Source organism: Thrips palmi, unplaced genomic scaffold (assembly GCF_012932325.1).
Source record: "Thrips palmi isolate BJ-2018 unplaced genomic scaffold, TpBJ-2018v1 HiC_scaffold_12, whole genome shotgun sequence".
Lineage (NCBI taxonomy): Eukaryota > Metazoa > Arthropoda > Insecta > Thysanoptera > Thripidae > Thrips > Thrips palmi.
In genome coordinates, this window is record NW_023144623.1 from 3,899,492 (window position 1) to 3,920,495 (window position 21,004).

At 50.6% G+C, this 21,004-nt stretch overlaps 2 protein-coding genes across 2 annotated transcripts in view; both read left to right on the forward strand.

Moving 5' to 3' along the window:
• The window catches only part of LOC117640016 (tyrosine-protein kinase Abl), a 43,185-nt gene extending 22,685 nt beyond the window's left edge, over positions 1-20,500 (forward strand). Inside the window, exons 2-15 of the mRNA XM_034376192.1 lie at positions 4,881-5,102; positions 7,021-7,284; positions 9,243-9,538; positions 10,019-10,160; positions 11,119-11,334; positions 11,416-11,593; positions 11,675-11,846; positions 11,930-12,042; positions 12,126-12,271; positions 12,356-12,487; positions 12,573-12,687; positions 12,775-12,854; positions 14,210-14,550; positions 15,610-20,500. Of these exons, the coding sequence (XP_034232083.1) occupies positions 4,907-5,102; positions 7,021-7,284; positions 9,243-9,538; positions 10,019-10,160; positions 11,119-11,334; positions 11,416-11,593; positions 11,675-11,846; positions 11,930-12,042; positions 12,126-12,271; positions 12,356-12,487; positions 12,573-12,687; positions 12,775-12,854; positions 14,210-14,550; positions 15,610-17,880 (4,662 nt within the window). The 5' untranslated portion in view covers positions 4,881-4,906 and the 3' untranslated portion in view covers positions 17,881-20,500. The remainder of the gene's footprint in view (positions 1-4,880; positions 5,103-7,020; positions 7,285-9,242; positions 9,539-10,018; positions 10,161-11,118; positions 11,335-11,415; positions 11,594-11,674; positions 11,847-11,929; positions 12,043-12,125; positions 12,272-12,355; positions 12,488-12,572; positions 12,688-12,774; positions 12,855-14,209; positions 14,551-15,609) is intronic.
• LOC117640020 (golgin subfamily A member 6-like protein 22) overlaps positions 1-21,004 on the forward strand; it is a 125,357-nt gene that overhangs the window by 76,274 nt on the left and 28,079 nt on the right. The gene's annotated exons all lie outside the window — the stretch shown is intronic.

Consider the following 21,004-nt stretch of genomic DNA (forward strand, 5'->3'; position numbering starts at 1 on the left):
GACGGTCCAAAGTTTCACAGTGTACGAATGAAACTGTAGTCTTAGAGTGTAGTGTCCGCGTGCCGTCGTCCGCCCCGCGACAAACTGCCCCGCGAGTGCGTATCCGTCTGTCTCGCTTTATCGGATCAAGGAACCTGTTCGGACGCGTGTGGAAGCACCGCGCTCCGAGAGATTCGTTTTCGTCGCTCTGTCTCTCTCGCACCTGTACGGGACGCCCCCTCAGTTCGAGAGAGACGGAGCGACGAAAACGACTCTCGGAATCAGTCCGCAGCGCGCCGCTGTGCCGTTGCACGGCAGCGCGGCGGTTGACGCGCGGGTCAGTCGGAAGGATGCAGCCGGCCGCTGTCGCGCGCCGCACCACCGCATACTCTGCAAAAAAGAAACAAAAGCAAAAGAACACGGAACAAAAAACTAAAATTAAATGAATTGCAAACCAATGGGAGACCTGTTCCTGTGACAATTTACCTACGTATTTGCCTGTGGAGACATTTGAAAATCCCTGAAAAAAATTGCATGTCAGTTTATTTGGAGGAAAATTTGCGTCGTTGCACAGAAAAGTTTCACACTGGCAAGGGTTGCGATTTTATTTCGAAATTTTGTTGCGACACTGATTGGCACTATAAAATTGTTTGTTTTTAACTCGTTGTTCATTTTGCTTTTGGACGTCGTGCGCTGTGGAAGTGGCACAGCAGGCGACGGCGACAAGTGGCGATTTCCGTTTTTACGTTTTATTTTTAGTCTTTTTCCCGCGGCGGCCATTTTAGTATTCCGATCCGTGTTTCCGCTCGCGTCCTCCGGGGAGAAAGTGGCGGCGGTCCGGGCGACCTTGCCGCGAGTGTGACTGCCGCACTGTGAGTGACGAGGGCCGCGGGCAGCCTTTGCGGAACTCGGAACGGAGAGACCGGTAGCCACGCCATCCAGGATTCACTCGAGGAGAAAAAGGGGGGGGGGGGGGGGCAGTATGCTTGTTGCCTATAGTACTTGAAGGGCGAAGTAGTGACTTTAGTCATATTAGAGTCTAGTGCGAGGGGCCCACCATTTTTAATATTTTGGGATACAAGATTTCTTTAGGCAACTGATTTCATTGGATTTCGCAAGATTTCGACCAATTTTACACCTAAAGTTTCCTTTTTTAGGGAAGATATCAAATTTTCAGAGATTTTGGGCGCTCAAGTGGACACAAGATTTCTCGGGTGGTTGCCCCCTCGGTCTAGTGTAGTATCATTGTTTGGCCGCAGCTAAAATTTGGGCACAATTGTTACATTTTTAGCAGATGATGCCTTTTCTTTAAAAAATCAACACACGAAAAAATAAGCGTGCGTCAGTCAGACGGTTGAAACGGTTCCTGGTTTTCCCAGGAACTCCCTGCAAATCGTCCATGTGGCCACCTGGAAAAACCAGAAACCGATTTTACCGTGAGGTTTCTTTGTTGTTTTGTTTTATAGGGGTCTTTTTGTTGGTTGTTTTTTTTTGTTTGCCGTGTGCTTGGACGTGGTTGATCCGCGGCGCGCGATGTCATATCTGGCGGGCATGCCTGCCGTGCCTTTTGTCTAAACGGTGCCTGCACTGCAATTAGCACCGTTCGGCCCGCTTCCGGTGCGACACGCAGGCCGCGCTGCCGTTAGGCGGCGACCGCGCCGCGGCAGCAGACTGATTCCGAGAGTCGTTTTCGTCGCTCCGTCACACTCTCGCACGTATGCGGGGCACTCTGCACAGTGGGTCAGAGGACCGGCGCAGGTGACCGAAACTCAAGAAGCGTTTTTGAGCTCCAGAGTCCGCTCAACAGGCCTCGAACCGCTCGTGTGACCCCACCAATGGATTACTCTTCGAACGAGGAATCCATTGGTGGGGTCACACGATCGGTTCAACTCCTGCTTACCGACTCTGGAGCTCAAAATGCATCTAGAGTTTCAGCCGCCTGCGCCGGTCTTCTAGCCCACTCTGCACTGGAGTGCTCTAGGCGTGCCGAGCTTGTACCACGCACTCTTGACTCGTGGCGCGGCCGTGTGTCCGTGTCGCCCGGCAGCTGTATGTAATGCAGATGTGTGCCGCGCTGTCCAGTGGAGTGGCGGCACCGCGCGTCCTAGCAGGACTCTGCCAGTGCACCTGCAGCCACATGCAGGCACGTGCAACCACGGGCATACCAAAGGCAATGCCGATGGGAGCAGGTGTATGCAGAGTGAATCGGCATGCACAAGATCCGGTGATGCCTGTTTCTGCTCATCAATTGCCCTAGCTACATGGGAATTTTCAAAATATTTTCCCTGCGATTATTGTTTAATTTTCGATTTTGTTCGATAATATCTGTGACTTAAGCCATACCTTTGTGTCAGGTCAGGCAGCAATGCATAATGGTCATTTCTATGACCATTTTCTTGACGTGAAGGGAGAGCATCTTTCCATTTCCACCCTAGGTGTGAGTGTCACACGCTGGGACTAAGAGTGGTTGACATTATTTCGTGCAAGTCTATTTAAATTGGATCAGCCAACACTCTCTGAAAGAGCCGCAAATAGCTTCCATGGCAATTCGCGGTAGAAACGGAGAGGAGATAACAGGTTCCTCTCTCACTCCACCCTAGCTGGCTCAAATGTCAGACTGGGACTAAGAAGTACTCACAATGCAATTTAGAATGACAATATTTGTGATATAGCAGGTACCTCATCAGTCTACGCAGCAATGCGCAAATGGTTATTTTTATAACCATTTTTTTGACGTGGAGGGAGAGCAACTTTCCATTTCCACCCCAGATGGGAGGATCCCTCGCTTGGATGTCCCTTCACGGGGGCGAAGAAGACCTGCCCCTGACCCGGTCGTGCCCCCGGAGACTCACACGCCCTGGTGTCTGGTGGATAGGGCTACCGGTGGCTAACACCATACAGTTATTCACCGGTAGGCTGTGGGACACAGCACTAAGGGTCGAGTAGCCGACGGGGGTCGGACGCTGTGGGCGCTCAGTCCCGGTCCGCCGGCAATGGGGTCGCTCTTAGTAAGGACGTACTGGTTTGCGCTCAGCAAGATTGGCGCGGCCGGGACGGGCCTGAAAGTTTAAGTCCCTCGCTGGGACTAAGAGTGGTTGACATTTTTTCGTGCAAGTTTAAAGATTGGATCAGCACTCTCTGAAAGAGCCGCAAATATAGTTTCCATGACCATTTGCGGTAGAAACGGAGAGGAGATGATCACGGTTTCTCCTTCACTCCACCCTAGCTGGCTCAAACGTCAGTCTGGGACTGAGGAGTGTACCTACAATACGAAATATCAATGGCAATATTTGCCTTCACATCATTGCAGGCAGCAATGTCTAATGGTTACTTTTTATAACCATTTTTTGACGTGAAGGGAGAGCATCTTTCCATTTCCACCCTAGGTGTGAGTGTCACTCGCTGGGACTAAGAGTGGATGACAATTTTTTTTAATTTTTCAATTCTTCAACGGGGTGCTTATTACCACCCTTGCTGTGAATGTCACTTGCTAGGACTTAAAGCAGTGTATGTTCTCCGCAAACTTTTTTGTTTTCTTTCATTTTTTTTCATTTTTTTTTGTTGCTGTTTTGACAAAAATAGCGCGGTGGTTGCGTCACAGTCGCGTGGCGGGATCGCAGAGGAAATACATCCAAGCCTAATTGGTGGGCATGGGAGTGGGCCGACTGGGCGCGCTTTATCTTTGGGAGTCCAGGTAGGCCGAACCGCGGTGCCTCGCTCTGTCTCTCTCGCACCTCTACGGCGCGCCTCATGAGAGCGAGAGAGACGGAGCGACGGCGCCGCCGAGAGTCCTGCGAACAGTGGGCCAGAAGACCGGTGGAGGCGGCCAAAACTCCAGACGCGTTTTGAGCTCAAGAGTCGCTAAGTGGGACTCGAACCGAGCGTGTGACCCCACCAATGGATTGCTCTTCGAACGAGGAATCCATTGGTGGGGTAACACGGTCGGTTCGAGTCCAATTCAGCGACTCTGGAGCTCAAAACGCGTCTGGAGTTTTGGCCGCCTCCACCGGTCTTCTGGCCCACTGTGCTGCGTCCTGCGGTTCCCACTTAATGCCCCCGAGTCGTTAAAACGGCCGATGGTATCTGGCTGCCGCCTTGTAGTCTGATTCTGGAAGTCGTCGTCGTCTCTTTGTCTCTCTCGCACCCATACGGGACGTCCCACGAGTGCGAGAGAGACAGAGCGACGAAGGCGACTCTCGGAATCAGTTTGCTGGTCGCAGCAGCCCGGCCGCCGTCAGGCTCGTCTTGATGAGCGCGAGGAGCGAGCATCCATGCACATGGCCAGTCAGTCCGGCGGCTCTGTGAGGACCGCGGGGGGTCGTTCAGTGAGAAGCACCATGTCAAGTCGTTGCCATTGCAGTGTATGTAACTGAGGCTGCAGTGGCGGATCCAGGGCCGGCCTGAAGGAGAGGACGGCAAAATGGCACTTTTTGCCTGCTTGCGCGGATGAAGGGGGCATTTTGGTCCTTCTCCAAACGGGCCCGCCCATTTGGAGATTTCGTTATGAACGTCACCTAGGGACGATGCTTTGAGTCCAGCCTGACCCACTCGGGCAGTGCGTTACGTAATATCTAGACTGGGAAGCCCGCGGCTTCCACCCTTGACGCGCCACTGGCTTCAAGCCATCACCACAGTGTCTCAATCTGAAAGTGGTTGTGAGAGATTAGAGAGCATTAGAGAGGAAACATATTTGAAGGGAAGTCACCGTCGTCAAACCGCGCAGATGATGATGATGATGATGATGATGGATTATTGATGATGGATGATGGATGATGATGGATGATGATGGATGATGATGGATGATGATCACCACGACGGCACGCTTTTTGGTTTCACCACCACCGTATCACCACGCCCCGTCCGCGACCACGGTCGTGCTAACGCCCTCCCTCACACTACAGAGTGATGCCGGCGTGAGGCGGCCGCCATGTTGACCCACCTGGAGCTGATGTGCGCGGGGCTCCGCATCCGCGTCAAGAAGAGCGCCAAGTCGGAGCAGGCGGACGCGCACCAGCAGCAGCACCGCGGCCTGCACGGCCTGCACGGCCACCCTCAGCACCGGCCCGTCATCGTGCACCCGCTGCAGCACCTCCAGCTGCAGCAGCACCTGCGCCGCAGGAATGGTGTGTGCTGTTTTCTTTCCTGCAGGCAGCGCGCCGCACTGTGAAAAAAAAAATATAATTAAAATTCTGTACGGGAAATGTAACAGAGGAATGCACGGTGAACATGAGAACCCCGTTACTTGGAATGCGGAGGTGTGGACTTTGCAGAGTTCGCGGTCCCCTTACTTGAAGTGTGGGTGGAGTCGCTCACAGAGGTCCTGCATCAGGGCATGGTGCGAACTCCAACTCCACACTTGAAGTGTCGAGACTGCATACTCCAGAGAACGAAAGCGCGGAAAAAATTAGGGAACACGGGGACTTCCCTCCGCTGTAGAAAGCAGGTTCATGGCGGTTCCGTTGTCGGCAAGTCCAGGCAAACTGTTGGCCAGACTTCCTCATTGCTCCCGTCGAAGTATCGAAAGAAATTCTTAGCGTGTTCTACACTTTTTCTGTACCGTACTTCTATTCTGCAAAAGTATCTGCCTGTGGGTCAGAACTTTACAGGGCCGGGCGGACGCGGTGGTGGTCCGTTCGCTGCTTCGCGCCCGCAGTGGGCCAGGGTGGGTTACACTCGAGGACCGCGGCGTGGCGTGGCGGGGCTGGGGCCGGCGCTTTCGCCCCCTTGGCGGGGCCGGCGGGGGGGGTGGCGCGCTCGCGGCGGCCGAGCCCAGGGCGAGACCCGGGCCGGCGCTTTGGCGATCGATGGCCTGGAGCAAGCCTGCCGTCTCTCTCTCTCTCTCTCTCTCTCTCTCTCTCTCCCCTCTCTCTCTCTCTCTCTCTCTCTCCCCTCTCTCTCTCCTCTCTCTCTCCTCTCTCCTCTCTCTCTCCCCCTCTCTCTCTCTCTCTCTCTCTCCTCTCTCTCCCCTCTCTCCCTCTCTCTCCCTCTCTCTCTCTCTCTCTCTCTCTCCCCTCTCTCTCCCCTCTCTCTCTCTCTCTCTCTCTCCCCCCCCCCCACTCACGGCTCGTCCCGTGCGAGAGAGACAGCGAGCGTGCTCGGCATCAGCCTGCTGGCCACGGCGAGGGCCAGGCCGTGCACAGTGCACCGCGCCTCGCCCCGCCCCGCCCGCTGCACGCTGCACCCCGCCCCGCAGTGGGCCAGAAGACCGGTGGAGGCGGCCAAGCAGTCTAAACGCGTTTCGTCCACCAGAGTCACTAAACAGGACTCGAACCGAGCGTGTGACCCCACCAATGAACTGCTCTCCGAACGAGCAATCCATTGGTGGGGTCACACGGTCGGTTCGAGTCCTGCTTAGCGACTCCGGAGCTCAAAACGCGTGTAGAGCTTTGGCCGCCTCCACCGGTCTTCTGGCCCACTGTGCGCCCTCCACTTCCGCGGCACATTCAACTTGTGTGCTGCCGGCGAGATGCCGGGAAACGGAAACGAAAACTCGGATACGGCAGGTGTGGGCCACGCCGCCAGGCCGCGCGCCGTACGATGGGTTCCGCTGGAATTCCCGCGCCGGTCTTGCAGTCAAGTTGCGCGACCAGAGCGTGAGCGTGGCAGTGGCGGAGCCTCAGCCAGTTCAAGAAAGGGGAGCACTTACAGTGCCGGAGTGTGGCATCTGCCTACCTTTCAGGCCATCTAGGACCCAAGAAAGGGTCAATGGTCCTGTCCCCCTTCTGGATCCGCTCGTGGTGCGTTGCAGAACGTAGCCGAGCGTTGCAGGGCGTGCTGTTACAGAGTCGAGGGGTGACCCACTGTAAAATTTTGTGTACAATGATTGTGTAAATGTGCAAGAATGTTCATGATTACTGGCGTTTTTGCCACGCACATTGCCTACTATCAGGCCACCTGAATGTGCAGTGTGGTCAAATTTTGTACAATGAATAATGTGGGAATCTGTTCCCCCTCGTACAGAGTGCAGTCGAGCGCGGTGTAGAGCGGTGCAGAGCGTTGCAGAGCGTTGTCCTGACGGTCGCTTCCCTTCATGTGTTGCAGAGGCCCTGCTGCAGAGTCGGCCGCTGCCGCACATCCCGGCGCTGCCGACGGGCGACCCTCCCGGCCCCGGGTCTGGCGTGGGCGGCGTGGGCGGCTCGGCGGGGTCGCCGTCGGGATCCTCGGGGCCGTCGGCGGCGGACTGCCTGGCGCGATGGACGTCCAAGGAGAACCTGCTGACGCAGGAGGACGAGTCGGACCCGCAGCTCTTCGTGGCGCTCTACGACTTCCAGGCCGGCGGCGAGAACCAGCTCAGCCTCAAGAAAGGTGAGGCCGAGAAGGCGGACTGGCTTTGGCACAGTAGGCCAGAGGACCGGTGGAGGCGGTCGAAACCTCGAACGCGTTTTGAGCTCCAGAGTCGCTAAATGGGACTCGAACCGAACGTGCGTCCCCACCAATGGATTGCTCTCCGAATGAGGAATCCATTGGTGGGGTCACACGTTTGATTCGGGTCCTGTTCATCGACTCTCGAGCTCATAACGCGTCTGGAGTTTAGGCCGCCGGCGCCGGTCTTCAGGCCCACTGTGTGGCGTAGCTCCAATGGAAGGGTGCTCTGGGGGAAGTCCTGCAATAGGCAAAGCTCACAAAACTGGCTTGTGTTCTCTCTCACTCCACCCCAGCAATGTGAGGCAGGAGTCAGGTACTAACGAGTGCCTATACATGCATTGACAATGGCAATTTTTATGAAAACCTTTACATCAGTTTCGGCAGCAATGCCTTATGGTTATTTTTATAACCATTTTTGATGTAAAGGAAGAACATCTTTCCATTTCCACCCTAGGTGTGAGTGTCACTCGCTGGGACTAAGAGTGGTTGACATATTTAGTGCAAGTTTGAAAATTGGTTTAGCACTCTCTGAAAGAGCCTCAAATAGTTTTCATGACAATTTGCGGTAGAAATGGAGAGGAGATGATCATGGTTTCTCCTCCATTCCACCATAGCTGGCTCAAATGTCAGGCTAGGACTGTCGAGTTACTACATATGAAGTAGGAGTGGCATTATTTCAAACTTTACCTTAACGTCAGTTTTGGCAGCAATGCGTCATGGTTATTTTTATAATTATTATTTTGACGTGAAGGGAGAACATCTTTCCATTTCCACCCTAGGTGTGAGTGTCACACGCTGGGACTAAGAGTGGTTGACATTATTTCGTTCAAGTTTTAAAATTGGTTCAGCACTCTCTGAAAGAGCCACAAATAGTTTCCATAACAATTTGTGGTAGAAACGGAGAGGAGATGATCATAGGTTCTTTCTCACTTCACCCTTGCTGGCTCAAACGTCAGGCTGGGACAATAGAGTGTACCTACATGTGAAGTAACAAAGGCAATACTTTTTTTATTCGAGCTTTACCTTTACGTCTGTTTTGGCAGCAATGCCCAATGGTTATTTTTATAATAATTATTTTGACGTGAAGGGAGATCATCTTTCCATTTCCACCCTAGATGTGAGTGTCACATGCTGGGACTAAGAGTGGTTGACATTTTTACCGCAAGCTTTGTAATTGGATCAACTCTCTGAAAGAGCCGCAAATAGTTTTCATGACCATTTGCGGTAGAAACGGAGAGGAGATGATCATTGTTCCTCCCTCTTTCTGTCCTAGCTGATTTGAATCTCAGGCTGGGACTACGGAGTGACTACAATTGAATTTAGAATGGAAATTCTTGTGACTTTTGCATCAGTTCCGATAAAGGCAATATTTTTGATTCAAGCTTTACCTTTACGCCGGTTTTGGCAGTAATGCCTAATTGTTATTTTTATATTAATTATTTTGACGTGAAGGAAGAACATCTTTCCATTTCCACCCTAGGAGGGAGGATCCCTCGCTGGGACTAAGAGTGGTTGACATTTTTTGGTGCAAGCTTTAAAATTGATTCAGCACCCCCAGAGTAGAGTCCTAAAGGCTTTAGGACCCCAGCTGAGGCGCAGAGGGCAATCCTCCCCCCGAGCGCCCCTTCCCCTTCCCCCATTCTGGATCCGCGCCTGACCGTGACGGTCTTAGTTTTGTGGGTTAAAATGAATTCGTTGCGATCTGAGCAAGGGGAGCACTGTGAGCACTGTGAATTTCGGTGTACAAATCCGATGAATTTTAGTCAAATTTCGATGAATTTCAGTCGAATTTCGATGAACTGTACATGTTTGATGAATTTAGGTGTACACATTTGGCTGGAGTTATTTCCCCTTGACTGCGAGAGCCCTTTGTGAACGCGATGCTTCTCTGCTTACAGGCGAACAGGTGCGCATCCTGAGCTACAACAAGAACGGCGACTGGTGCGAGGCGCACTCGGCGGGCCAGGTGGGCTGGGTGCCGTCCAACTACGTGACGCCCGTCAACTCGCTGGAGAAGCACTCCTGGTACCACGGCCCCATCTCCCGCAACGCGGCCGAGTACCTGCTCAGCTCGGGCATCAACGGCAGCTTCCTGGTGCGGGAGTCGGAGAGCTCGCCCGGCCAGCGCAGCATCTCGCTCCGCTACGAGGGCCGCGTGTACCACTACCGCATCAACGAGGACACCGAGGGCAAGGTGAGCTGAGCGTGGACGTGGCGTGGAATCCGGCAATTCTTGGTTAATAATTTTTTTTTGTCCTTTTTCTTTTTGTAGATTTCTTTTGCTTTGTTTCTTCTATTTCGAAAATTTGCCGTCAACTGAGATTTCATGAGATAGTTGTAGGGTAAATTAAGACAATTATTGAGACAGTTTTAGGGTAAATTGAAACAATTTTTGGATAAATTGGGACCATTTTAGGGGGTAACTTGAGACAATTTTGGAGTAACTTGAGACTCACTTACTTAAATCCCACTTAGTTTGGTCACTAAGGGGCTACTACTAAAGCACGTGCAGTTTTCGTGACGATACAGTTTTTCAACGTGAAGTTCAACTGGGAAGGGTCAAGTGAAACCAGAATTTTCTCCACATTAAGATCATGTGCTTCATATTACCCCAGTTTACGCCAGTATGCCCTTGAGGACCCTGCTAATAATCTTTCAAATTGTGTTGTTTCAGGTTTACGTCACGACTGAGAGCAAATTCAACACCCTGGCCGAACTGGTCCACCACCACTCCATGCATTCCGACGGACTCATCACCCAGCTGCTGTACCCTGCGCCCAAGCACAACAAGCCGACCGTGTTCGCCCTCAGCCCAGGTGGGAACTCAAACCACAGTCCTCAACATCATCAACACAACACACCCTCGATCTCAGCCCTCACAGCGTTCCTTCTGGCATTTGCGTCGACAAGTTAGTCTAAATGAGCGAGTGGAGTGACAAGGTTTTTCCGTTCTGTGGATACTCACCACTGCTTGCATTTGCCAGCTCATGTCATAAACCTGTGTTTATTTTCCGTTTTGGTCTTGTTTCTTCCTTCTGCTCTGCTCTCAGCCCATATTTGGTTCTCTCGTTCAGTTTGAACAGAGCTCTTTGAAGGTTGAGGGTGAAGGACTTGACCACATGCTGAGCTTTTGGTTCAACATGGAAATTGTGTGCCTGCTTCACTGGCAGCATGATATTATTTGTCACTCACTTAATTCACTTCTTTCCCAGGATTGTCATAATTGAACACCTCACATTTTTTTCCGTTATTTTCTTTGATTTCTTGGTTTTGATAACAATTAACATAACTACACCCAGATTATTTTTGTCTCTTTTTTTCACATCATGGCATCACTTGCTTTAGTGTCAGGCAGCTATTCTTCCTATCATAAATGATCTTCATGATGAAGTGTGATAGAAGCTTGCTGTATTGATAGCTAACAAAGCGTTTTGTGATAGCTAACTATCAGTTACTCAGGGACCTTTGCTAATATTTTCTAACGACGCTTACACTATGTTTTAATCAGTGTGAGAAAACACTGACTTGCTTTCTGCAATAATAACTAAAACAATATTGTAACCTGCTTTGAATTACTCTGTAGGCTGAGTGTGCAAAAATTGTACTCTCTGGTTTACTAACTATGTTTGTAAACAAAAGTTATTGTTTTCTCATGTTTTCCTTACTAATCTTTGAATCTTCAACATGTATTAAACGCATGTAAACTAGTTAAATTTTATGTCGTGTTGCCTGGTATAATTACTAATCAGTTGTATTGTTTTCAATCTTTTTCAGAGCCAGATGAGTGGGAAATCAACAGGACAGATATTGTTATGAGGCACAAGTTAGGTGGCGGCCAATATGGTGATGTCTATGAGGCTGTTTGGAAGCGTCACAACATGACTGTAGCAGTGAAGACATTGAAAGAAGACACAATGGCACTAAAAGACTTCTTAGAAGAGGCTTCAATTATGAAAGAAATGAAACACCCCAATCTTGTTCAGCTGTTGGGCAAGTTCATTCTCAATGCTATGTTCTTTGGACTTTCTACTTCTTGACCAGACTGAATAATCTAAATAATTTCCTCTGCAGGTGTATGCACTAGGGAACCACCATTTTATATTATAACAGAATTCATGAGTAAAGGCAATTTATTGGACTACTTAAGGAATGGTAACAAGGATCAAATCAATGCTGTCGTTCTTATGTACATGGCTACTCAAATTGCCAGTGGTATGAGTTATTTGGAGAGCAGGTCTTTCATTCACAGGTATGTTACTTTATATTTTTAGTATCTCTCAGCCAAAACAAAACTTACAAATAACATGGTTTTATTTTGTATCTCTTCTAGGGATCTGGCAGCAAGAAATTGTTTAGTAGGAGAAAACCATCTTGTTAAAGTTGCTGATTTTGGCCTTGCAAGACTCATGCGAGATGACACTTATACAGCTCATGCTGGGGCGAAGTTTCCTATTAAGTGGACTGCCCCTGAAGGATTAGCCTACAACAAATTTTCAACTAAGGTACAATCAAATTAATGGTTAGCTTGTCCCTTAAATTTGTTGTTTCACACAATTTTAATCTATTTTTTTCATTAATTTTACAGTCTGATGTGTGGGCCTTTGGTATCTTGTTGTGGGAAATAGCTACTTATGGAATGTCCCCGTACCCTGGTGTTGATCTCACTGATGTTTACCATATGTTAGAAAAAGGATACAGGTATTGGTGATTTTATTTGTACCATATCCAGCTTTTCCACCTGTGCTTAACTTCAATGCTCACATTGACTGTAAATTTTGCAGAATGGAATGCCCTCCTGGGTGTCCCCCTAAGATTTACGAGTTAATGAGGGAATGTTGGCAATGGGTTCCTGGAGAAAGACCCACATTCCAAGAAATCCATCATGCCCTTGAAAATATGTTTCCACCTGAATCCAGTATTATAGAAGGTATTATTTATTTGCACCATTTTTTTCTAAGTGTTTTCTAAGTTATTGTCCATTTATTAATTTATGTGATTGGTTTGTTCGCAGAGGTTGAAAAAGAGCTGCAAGGCGCGGCTGGTAGTTGTAATACTCCTTTAATGTCATACAAAAAGCCTCATGCAGGGTCAACCGGCAATATTCATGGCCTTGTAGCATTGGCTGATCAGGCTGCATCCTCAGGTGGGTTTCTTTCTGAACATAACAACTGTCAATCAGCGATACAAATTGTAGCAGTTTTAACTAACAGTTATCCTTCAAATTTTAGATGCGTCCCTTGGAAAATTGAGCACATTTGGAGGAGGAAAAAATAGTATGGTGCAGATGAGGCGGCCAACCAACAAAAGAGGGAAACAGCCCCCAGCTCCTCCCAAGCGTACTAGGTATGGTCTCTTTCTTTTTTGCGATTACTTATCTGTTCCACGACGTTTTGGCTTCTTTACTATTAAATGGCTCTGTTTTGTTTCCAGTTTGCTCTCTTCATGCAGTTCATTTCGGGATAGCACTTATGCTGACCAGGACCATCCAGATGACGCTGCGGAACTAAATGGTATAGATGACATTTTCCAAGGTATCTCTCATTTCCATTCTAAGAATGCAGTGTGCTGCTTAGCCTGCTGAAAACTACAGCTGCCTGAGCTCAAACCACAAGCATCGTTCCATATCTCACGGCATGATTTTTGTACTAGATATTTTTCAAAAACCAAGAAAAATCAATTGAACTCTTATTTTGAGTTTTGTTTTCTTAATAAGTTAGCTAACAATTTTTATTAGTGTATTTTACAATGTCTAACTACAATATACTGTCATAGGTATGGTATCATTTTAGTAATTTGTTTCTGTATTCACTAAAATTAATCACTGTTGTTCGACATCAATTCGTTAAAGAAGCCTTCACACCTATTTGCTTGTTCCTGATGACCAGGATGCTGTAGGAATGCAAATCGTCAGATCAGTCCTATTTAGTACAATTTTAATATGTAGGGTAGGCACCTTACAAGATCCCCATCTTAATGTAGGCAAAAAGGCACCATGCAAAACATTGTTTTTGCCTAGATAATCATTTTTGTATCAGCTGTTAACCTTTTTTATGCATGTGATGAGTTGTTATCATCATAGATTAAACACAAAATTTAATATACTGTTTCTCAATACTTCAAATGTTGTTTGTTTGTGTTCTAGTCAACTAATAAGAACTAATTCTAAATTCTAAGGCAACTTCTAAAATGCATTTGCATCTACGTTGTGTGATTCCTGAAAACATGTAACCGCTAGCATGAGTTCTCAATTCAATTTGTCAACAGGGCTCACTGTGTCAGCCCTTGGATAATAGGGATAGGGGAAGGTCACATGAAAGGTGGCCTTAGGGAGTGGTGACTTCGATTTCAGTAGGCAGGCGAACTATGTGGAAAGAACGAGAGAATCTTATCATTACAGAGGCGGATCCAGGGCCGGCATGGGGGAGAGGCAAAGTACGGAAGCACTTTTGGCCTATGCATTGGGGCAAAGTGTGGAGTTTTGCCCACCTTTCAGACGCTTATACAAGGGTCAAGGGGAAAGTTCAATTTTCCTTTCGCGCCTCCCCCGCACAGTGGGCCAGAAGACCAATGGGGGCGGCCAAAACTCTGGACGCGTTTTGAACTCCAGAGTCGCTAAACAGGACTCGAACCGAACGTGTGACCCCACCAATGGATTCCTCGTTCAGAGAGCAATCCATTGATGGGGTCACACGTTTGGTTCGAGTCTCACTTAGCGACTCTGGAGCTCAAAACGCGTCCAGTGTTTTGGCCGCCTCCGCCGGTCTTCTGGCCCACTGTGCCCCGCCCCTCTCTGGATCCGCGCCTGTGCATCCTTCCGTTGCCGGCCGTTGGGCACACTGCTTTACCGACCGCCCTTTCCCCGCAGGCATCACCCGGGACCTGCAGAGCCTGACGGCGAGCCAGAAGGGCGACAGCGAGAGCGAGATGCAGGACCAGACGCCGGACACGGACGACTCCGGGGCGCACTCGTACACGGACGGGTCGGGCGTGGCGACGGGCGCCTTCCCCGGGGCCTTCCCGCCGCCGCCGTCGGGCGGCTCCAACGCGTCCACGCCCGTGCTCGGCGCCGGCCTGTCGTCCTTCAAGCGGCAGCCCGCCCCCGTCATGGGCAACCGCGCGCAGGAGCAGCGCGGCAAGAAGTCCCGCACCTACCCGCCCAAGGAGGCGGCCGCCGTGGCCGCGGCGCAGCAGCAGCAGCAGCAGAAGGTGGGCCTCGGACCTTACACTATAAAAATTTGAGTCGTCGTTTGATGACAATTCCAAGGCTAATTTTCCTTACAACAATGCCATTGAAACAATTTATGACATTGTTGTCACGCCCTTGCAATAAGTATAGGAGCGTTGATGAAACTGTCGTCAATGTTTGATGAGATTAATCATAATTTCAAAGTGGTGAAAGTATCATCCACGGTTTTTTCATAAAGTGACAACAAATTTTCACAGTGTCGGACCGCCCTGCAGACTGATTCCGAGAGTCGTTTTCGTCGCTCTGTCTCTCTCGAACTCGTGGGGGCATCCCCTAAAAGGTGCGAGAGAGACGAAACTGACTCGGAATCAGTGGGCTGCTGCGGAAGTTTGCTCGACTAGAGGGGCGTGGAAGGGAGTGGAGGTTGAAGAAAGGAAGGACCTAAGGTTAACGCCGGGGATGAGAAGTACAGCCTTGTGGCGCCGATATCTTGACTTTGACCCATAGACTCGATCAGAAAATTCAACTAAACATGAGGGAATTAGTAGTGTGAAATTCCTGTCAAATGGATGTCAAGACTTGGAGTAGGACTCCTACTCCAAGGTCAAGATGCCTGCTGTAGCTGTAGGCCACATCGTACTTTTCTAATCCTGTGCTTCTCTTCCCCAACTTACCTCGAAGGACAGCTTCTCGAACATACCTGCCGGTCTCTGAGTCGACGGCAGTTTTGTTCGTGAAGAGAGGCGGGTTTCCTTTCTCTTTCTTCTTTCGACTTGCCTAGCGGACAGCGAGCCAGAAGACCGGCGCGGGCAGCTAAACCTCCAGACGCGTTTTAAGCTTCAAATTCGATAACCAGGACTCGAATCAAACGTGTGACCCCTCCAGTGGAGTGGACTTCTCGTTCGGAGAGCAATCCATTGACGGGGTCACACGTTCGGTTCGAGTCCCATCTAGCTACTCTGGAGCGTCTGGAATTTTGACCGCCTCCGCCGGTCTTCTGGTCCACTGTGAGTCGCCTTGTGGTGTGTTGCGAGCGAGCCTTTGCTAATCCCAGTGGTGTGCCCGTTTGTCCCCGGCAGGTGCAGGTGGCGGCGCTGGAGGTGCAGAACGTGAAGCGCGCCATCAACCGGTACGGCACGCTGCCCAAGGGCGCGCGCATCGGCGCGTACCTAGAGTCGCTGCGTGTGAGCGGGCTGGGCGTGGAGGGCGAGGGCGAGGGCTGCGCCGAGGGCGTGGACGTGCAGGACGCGCCGCACGACATCACGGTGAGCTCGGTGACGGACTTGCCGGCGTCGCGGAGGACGACGGCGGGGTCGCCGCGGACGGGCATCCGGACGCAGCCGCAGATGATCCGCAGCAACTCGTCGGGCGGCTTCCAGCCGGGGTCGCCGACGGGCAAGGCGCAGCGCGGCGCGGCGGCGGCGGCCGCGGCCGCGGCCGCCAACAGCACCTCGGCGTCGACGGGCCGCGCGCGCAACGACACCGTAGGCTCCAGCCTGCGCACCTTCCGCAGCAACTCGACGGCGGCGGCCACGGCGGGCAGCCCCAGCCCGTCGCGCTCCGCCCAGCCGTCCCTCGCCGACCTGGAGTTCCCGCCGCCCCCGCAAGACCTGCCGCCGCCCGACGACGCGGTGGCGTACGCCTCCAGCCCCGAGTGCCGCAAGCGCATGGGGTCGCTGCCCAACTCGACGCCCGTGTCGTCCAAGCTGCCGCCGGCCGCGTCGCCCCGCGGCGGCCGCCGCATCGGCGCCAGCCTGAGCGCCGAGTCGCAGCCCGCCGTGCTGTCCACCTTCCAGCCCGCCCTGGCCGCCGCCGCGCAGCACGACGCCGACGGCGACGTCATCAACCCGGAGCCCTCGGTGGAGGAGGCCAGCTTCCGCTTCGGCGTGAGCCTGCGGCACCGCGAGCCCTCCACCGACTCGTGCAGCAGCGCGCGCTCCGACCTGGGGTCGCGCAGAGGGTCCAAGAACAACAACGGGCAGGGCCCGCGCCCCAAGGACCGGCCGCCCAGCCCGCCGTCGCCCCTGCCGCCGCTCACGCCCGACTCGCCCGTCGAGCCCAGCACGCCCAGCTCGGACTCGGACTCGGACCGGCGCGGCTCGGCGGGCAAGCCGTTCAAGGCGCCCATCCCCGGCATGATGAAGGAGATGCTGGAGCTCAAGCTGGTGGCCGAGATCAAGGAGCGAGCGAGCGGGCGCGCGCGCGACAGTCCGGAGCTGCACTCTGCCGCCAGCAACGCGCTGCAGGACCCCGCGGCGCGCCTCGTGGCCGAGCTGGCCGCCGAGAAGGACGCCGCCAGGGAGGAGCGCGTGGGCGGTGGAAGCGGAGGCAGCCCGCCCGGCCGCGGGCAGGTGTCGCCCTCCGGCGTCGACTTCAAGGCCAACCTGCGCAAGGTGAGCAACGCGGACGCCGCGCCCCGGCAGGACAGCAAGGCCGAGGCCGCCGGCTTCAAGGCGCAGCTCAAGAAGACCTCGGACACCCCCGTGGCCGCGAGGAAGAAGGTGGAGGCGGAGGTGCTGGACAACCCGGGCCCCATCATCGACTTCAAGTCGCGGCTGCGGAAGGTGGACGGCGCCAAGACGGACGCGGACGAGGAAAACGACGCGGACCAGGGCGGCGAGGACGGCGAGGACAAGCGGCGCAGCACGGGCAGCATCAGCAGCCTCAAGAAGCTGTGGGAGACCAAGGAGACGGAGGCCGGCAAGGAGGGCGCCGACCAGATCAGCCCCAAGATGTCGAACCGCGGCAAGCCGGAGGTGCCGGCGCGGAGCCCCCAGCTCGGCAGCAGCGGCGGCGAGGACCAGGGCTCCCCTGAGGAGCAGGGCAAGGGCCGCGGCGAGCGGCGCGTCTGGCCGCCGCAGTCCGAGGACAAGCCCGTGGTGCCCACCAAGCCCGTGGTGCGGCCCGCCAAGCCCACCGTGCCGCCGCCCAGCACCAAGCCCGCGCTGCTGGCCATCTACGCCACCCCCGTGCCGCCCGGCGTGCCGCCCGGCCCCCAGGCCGACTCGTCCAGCAACGGCACGGCCAAGAGCGAGCGCGACAGCATTCTGGAGATCTCGCAGGCCCTGGAGACGAGCCTGGCTTCCCTCAAGTCCGCGCCCTCGGTCAGCACGTCCAGCTGGCTGCAGCTCTCCGACAAGGTGGGCCTGCTGCACACGTCGTGCATGGGCTACGCCGACTCGCTGGGCCCGCCCCACGCGCGCTTCCACCTCCGCGAGCTGCTGACCCGCCTCGAGGCGCAGGCCAGGCAGCTGCGCTCGGCCGGCGCGAGGAACTCCTCCGAGAACTCCAGGCTCTGCACAGAGGTGCATAACACTGTGAAAGATGTTGTGAATGCTGTACAAAGATAGGATAACTGACTGTGAGCTGGTACCTAGGTTTTAAAGATTGATGTGTAGTATCTAAGTCCGCCATATTTATTATGTTGTGATGGACAACTGTGGTTTCCCCTCCCCCTTCTTAAAGTAACCTCTCCCTCCAGTCTCGTTCATTGTGTGTAGGAGTTATTTTAAAGAGATTTTATGGAGATGTCATGATTGGCAGCGCCTTCCTTCTTCCCTTCTGTCTGTCGTTTTAGGTTTTTTTTTGCTTTCCAATCTGTCCTTTATCTTTGGGAACCAGTAAGTCCAATTATGGGTTTCCTTACTATTTATTTATTCCTCTCTCCTTGCCGAGATTCTTTCTTTTCATGCTATTGTGCCACGGAGATGTGTGTTTCCTTTCTTGTTTGTGTAAATATGTGTGATTAATTAATTGAGCAACTGTCCAACATGAGTCATCTCAAAATCATTTATTATTAATATTGCTAATTCCTTGTTCGCTTATCTTCCGATTAATTGACACTCTTGACGGAGCCCTGTATTGGCCCTTTTCTTGTCTTTGCCTTTGGAAGTCAAAGACTGAGTTGTTTCCTTAACGTAATGTATACTAACTTAGGCAAAGAGTTCTTTTTGTGACAGTGGAAGATAAGCTACTCAAGGAGTATTAATCAGTTTTTGGAGTGAGCCTATTTGGTATCGCTGTAGTCACAAAATGGGTGTTTTTCTTCTGCTTAAATGCCTCCTACAATGACTGGCTGTGAACCTGTAATTTATCCTGTCATCCAATATGAATGAGTGTGAATGAATGAGGTAGAGAGTTTACTTTGTCAGCATTGAGTGACTGTCCCTTCTTGTGCATATAATGTGCCATTAGTCAAATATATGCTTCTGTACCATAACTTTTCTGGGCAGATGATGTATGCATCTAAAATCCAGCTTCTAATATTTCTTCTCTCTTGTAGTAGATTACGTAGGCCCAATTTATGGAGTGCATTGATGTTGCATCATCATTATCTATCATCAATTGTGTGTTATCTGTATTTCATATTTTGCTACAATTTAACTTTTGTCTGTAGGGTTTCGGAAACAATTTTACGCTATTTAAACATTTTTCAATCATACTTTGTGATGAAGTAAGTAAAAATGAATGTATGACATTTTCGTATAAATTATGTTTTTATCCAGTGAACATATAATGTTGGGAGGAAGCTACCTAATTAATTTTCCAATATCTACCAGTGATAGAGACTCTTAATTAATCTTTGAATAGACAACAAACCAGGGCTGATGGGATGTCTATTTTAGGATTTATTCTTATTGTAAATGATTACGTGGTGATAAGAATAATGTTGACTGGAGGGAGGTACAGGTCAGGCGCAAGATTATAAGTAGCCGGCCTGCTCAGTCGAACCAATAATGTGTATGCTAGTCTTTGTTAACATACTGTACAGAGAGCTGTAGGCTAATATTTACTCATTTACTGAATGCAGGGGAATCTCAACAATTGATGTGTAATTTAGGAACATTGACTCCAAAGAAAGTTCTTGTGAAGGTATTATCAGTAGGTTCATGTCTTGTTTGCTGTCCGGCCGTGGGGCCCCTGCTGTGATGCTCTCTGCTAGAACAATTGCTCTGAGACTGATGAGTAATGTTGCTTTCATGTAAAGGTTGGTGGTTGAGGGCTAAAAGCTTCTGTAGAGAAAGCTATTATGTGAGGAAGCATGTTTGTACTACAATTTTTTTATATATTTTTTTTTTCAATTTTAAATTTGGTGTTTAAAATTAGGAAGTAGGAAGCTTCCGGTCTTACGCCAGCTGCCAAGTCATTCCAACAGTACTATTTTCCTATTCACAATAAGTTATTTCTGCTTTCTGGTAATTATTTTAATTTTGTAGAATGATGATTGTGATTTTGGAGAAAGGTTGGTATGACTGCTTCCATTAACTGTACAAACTGCTTCCATCAGAGCCTAATGTGATGTTCCACTCTACCAGTGAATGCGGCAGATGCGAAACAATTGAACTGAGTACTGTACTTGTTATGCCTTCTAATTTTATCTTTTTGTGTCTTTATTTGTCAACTCTTAATGCCGAAGAGTTTTGTTATAATTTCCCACTTACTTTAATTTATTTTGACATTTTATTGTGATTTAAGTGCATATTAGAATGATTTAAGAAAATGGGAAAGTCATGAGTTCCTTGAGTTTCTGTATATCGGGCCAAATATGACCTGTGCCACATAAATGTTTTCACTGTAGTATTAGATTTCTTGTATTCATGGCTCAATTGGCAGTATTTCATGAACAGCAGAGTTGTAATTTTGTATGTGCAGAAAGTGGTTGCTGTGACGAATGACTTTTGGTAAAGTGTGAACAAGTTTTAAGTCATTAACATTCAGTAAGTTGTAAGGTGTGCATGAGTTATGCACATATATAAATATACATATATGAACATAAATATATTTTTATTTAAGACAAAATATTATTTCAGGCTTTTTGTTAATTTTATTGTTTTTGTTGTTTTATAGTGTAGTATGTTATTTTGTACAGGTATGGCAGAATGTGTTCCTTCCTTTAGATATCTTTTGATCTGTCTGAATGTTTGTACAATTGACAACCTCAATAAAAGGATGTGTAGAACCAATTAAAAATCGATCATTATTATTTTAACTTTATAATCCCGATTAGAAAATCTGAGGGTAGCGTAGGGTAGGGTTCTTTGTTTTCAAAGACTGCTCTCACTGGGAACTTAGTGCGGTGTGGCATATGACCCCGGCCGTTCCTGCTCTTTGTACGGACGGTATGTCATGTTGTGCAATGGCAGTTAACGGGCCCGAACCGGCATAAGATCAGTTAGTTGTGGTTTAGCCTTTCAAGTCAAGTCAAGGGAAAAAGACATCCTGTGACGTGTCAAAGCGGTTGTCTACCTTCCGGGCGCTGTGGCACAGAAGGCATAAAGAAATAAGGAAAACAATCCCGGGCGTGGGACACAGACATTTCATGTGGCCCGATACATATCTCCTCCCGGTCTACGGCCATCCAAACCGCGCTGCCGGGCAGTGTGATGTATCCCAGAGTGGCACTGTGTTTGAGCTGCTCCGCCCGAACCTTCTCTCGCGCGGGCAGAGCAGTGATTCCAGATCCTACTCGCAGCG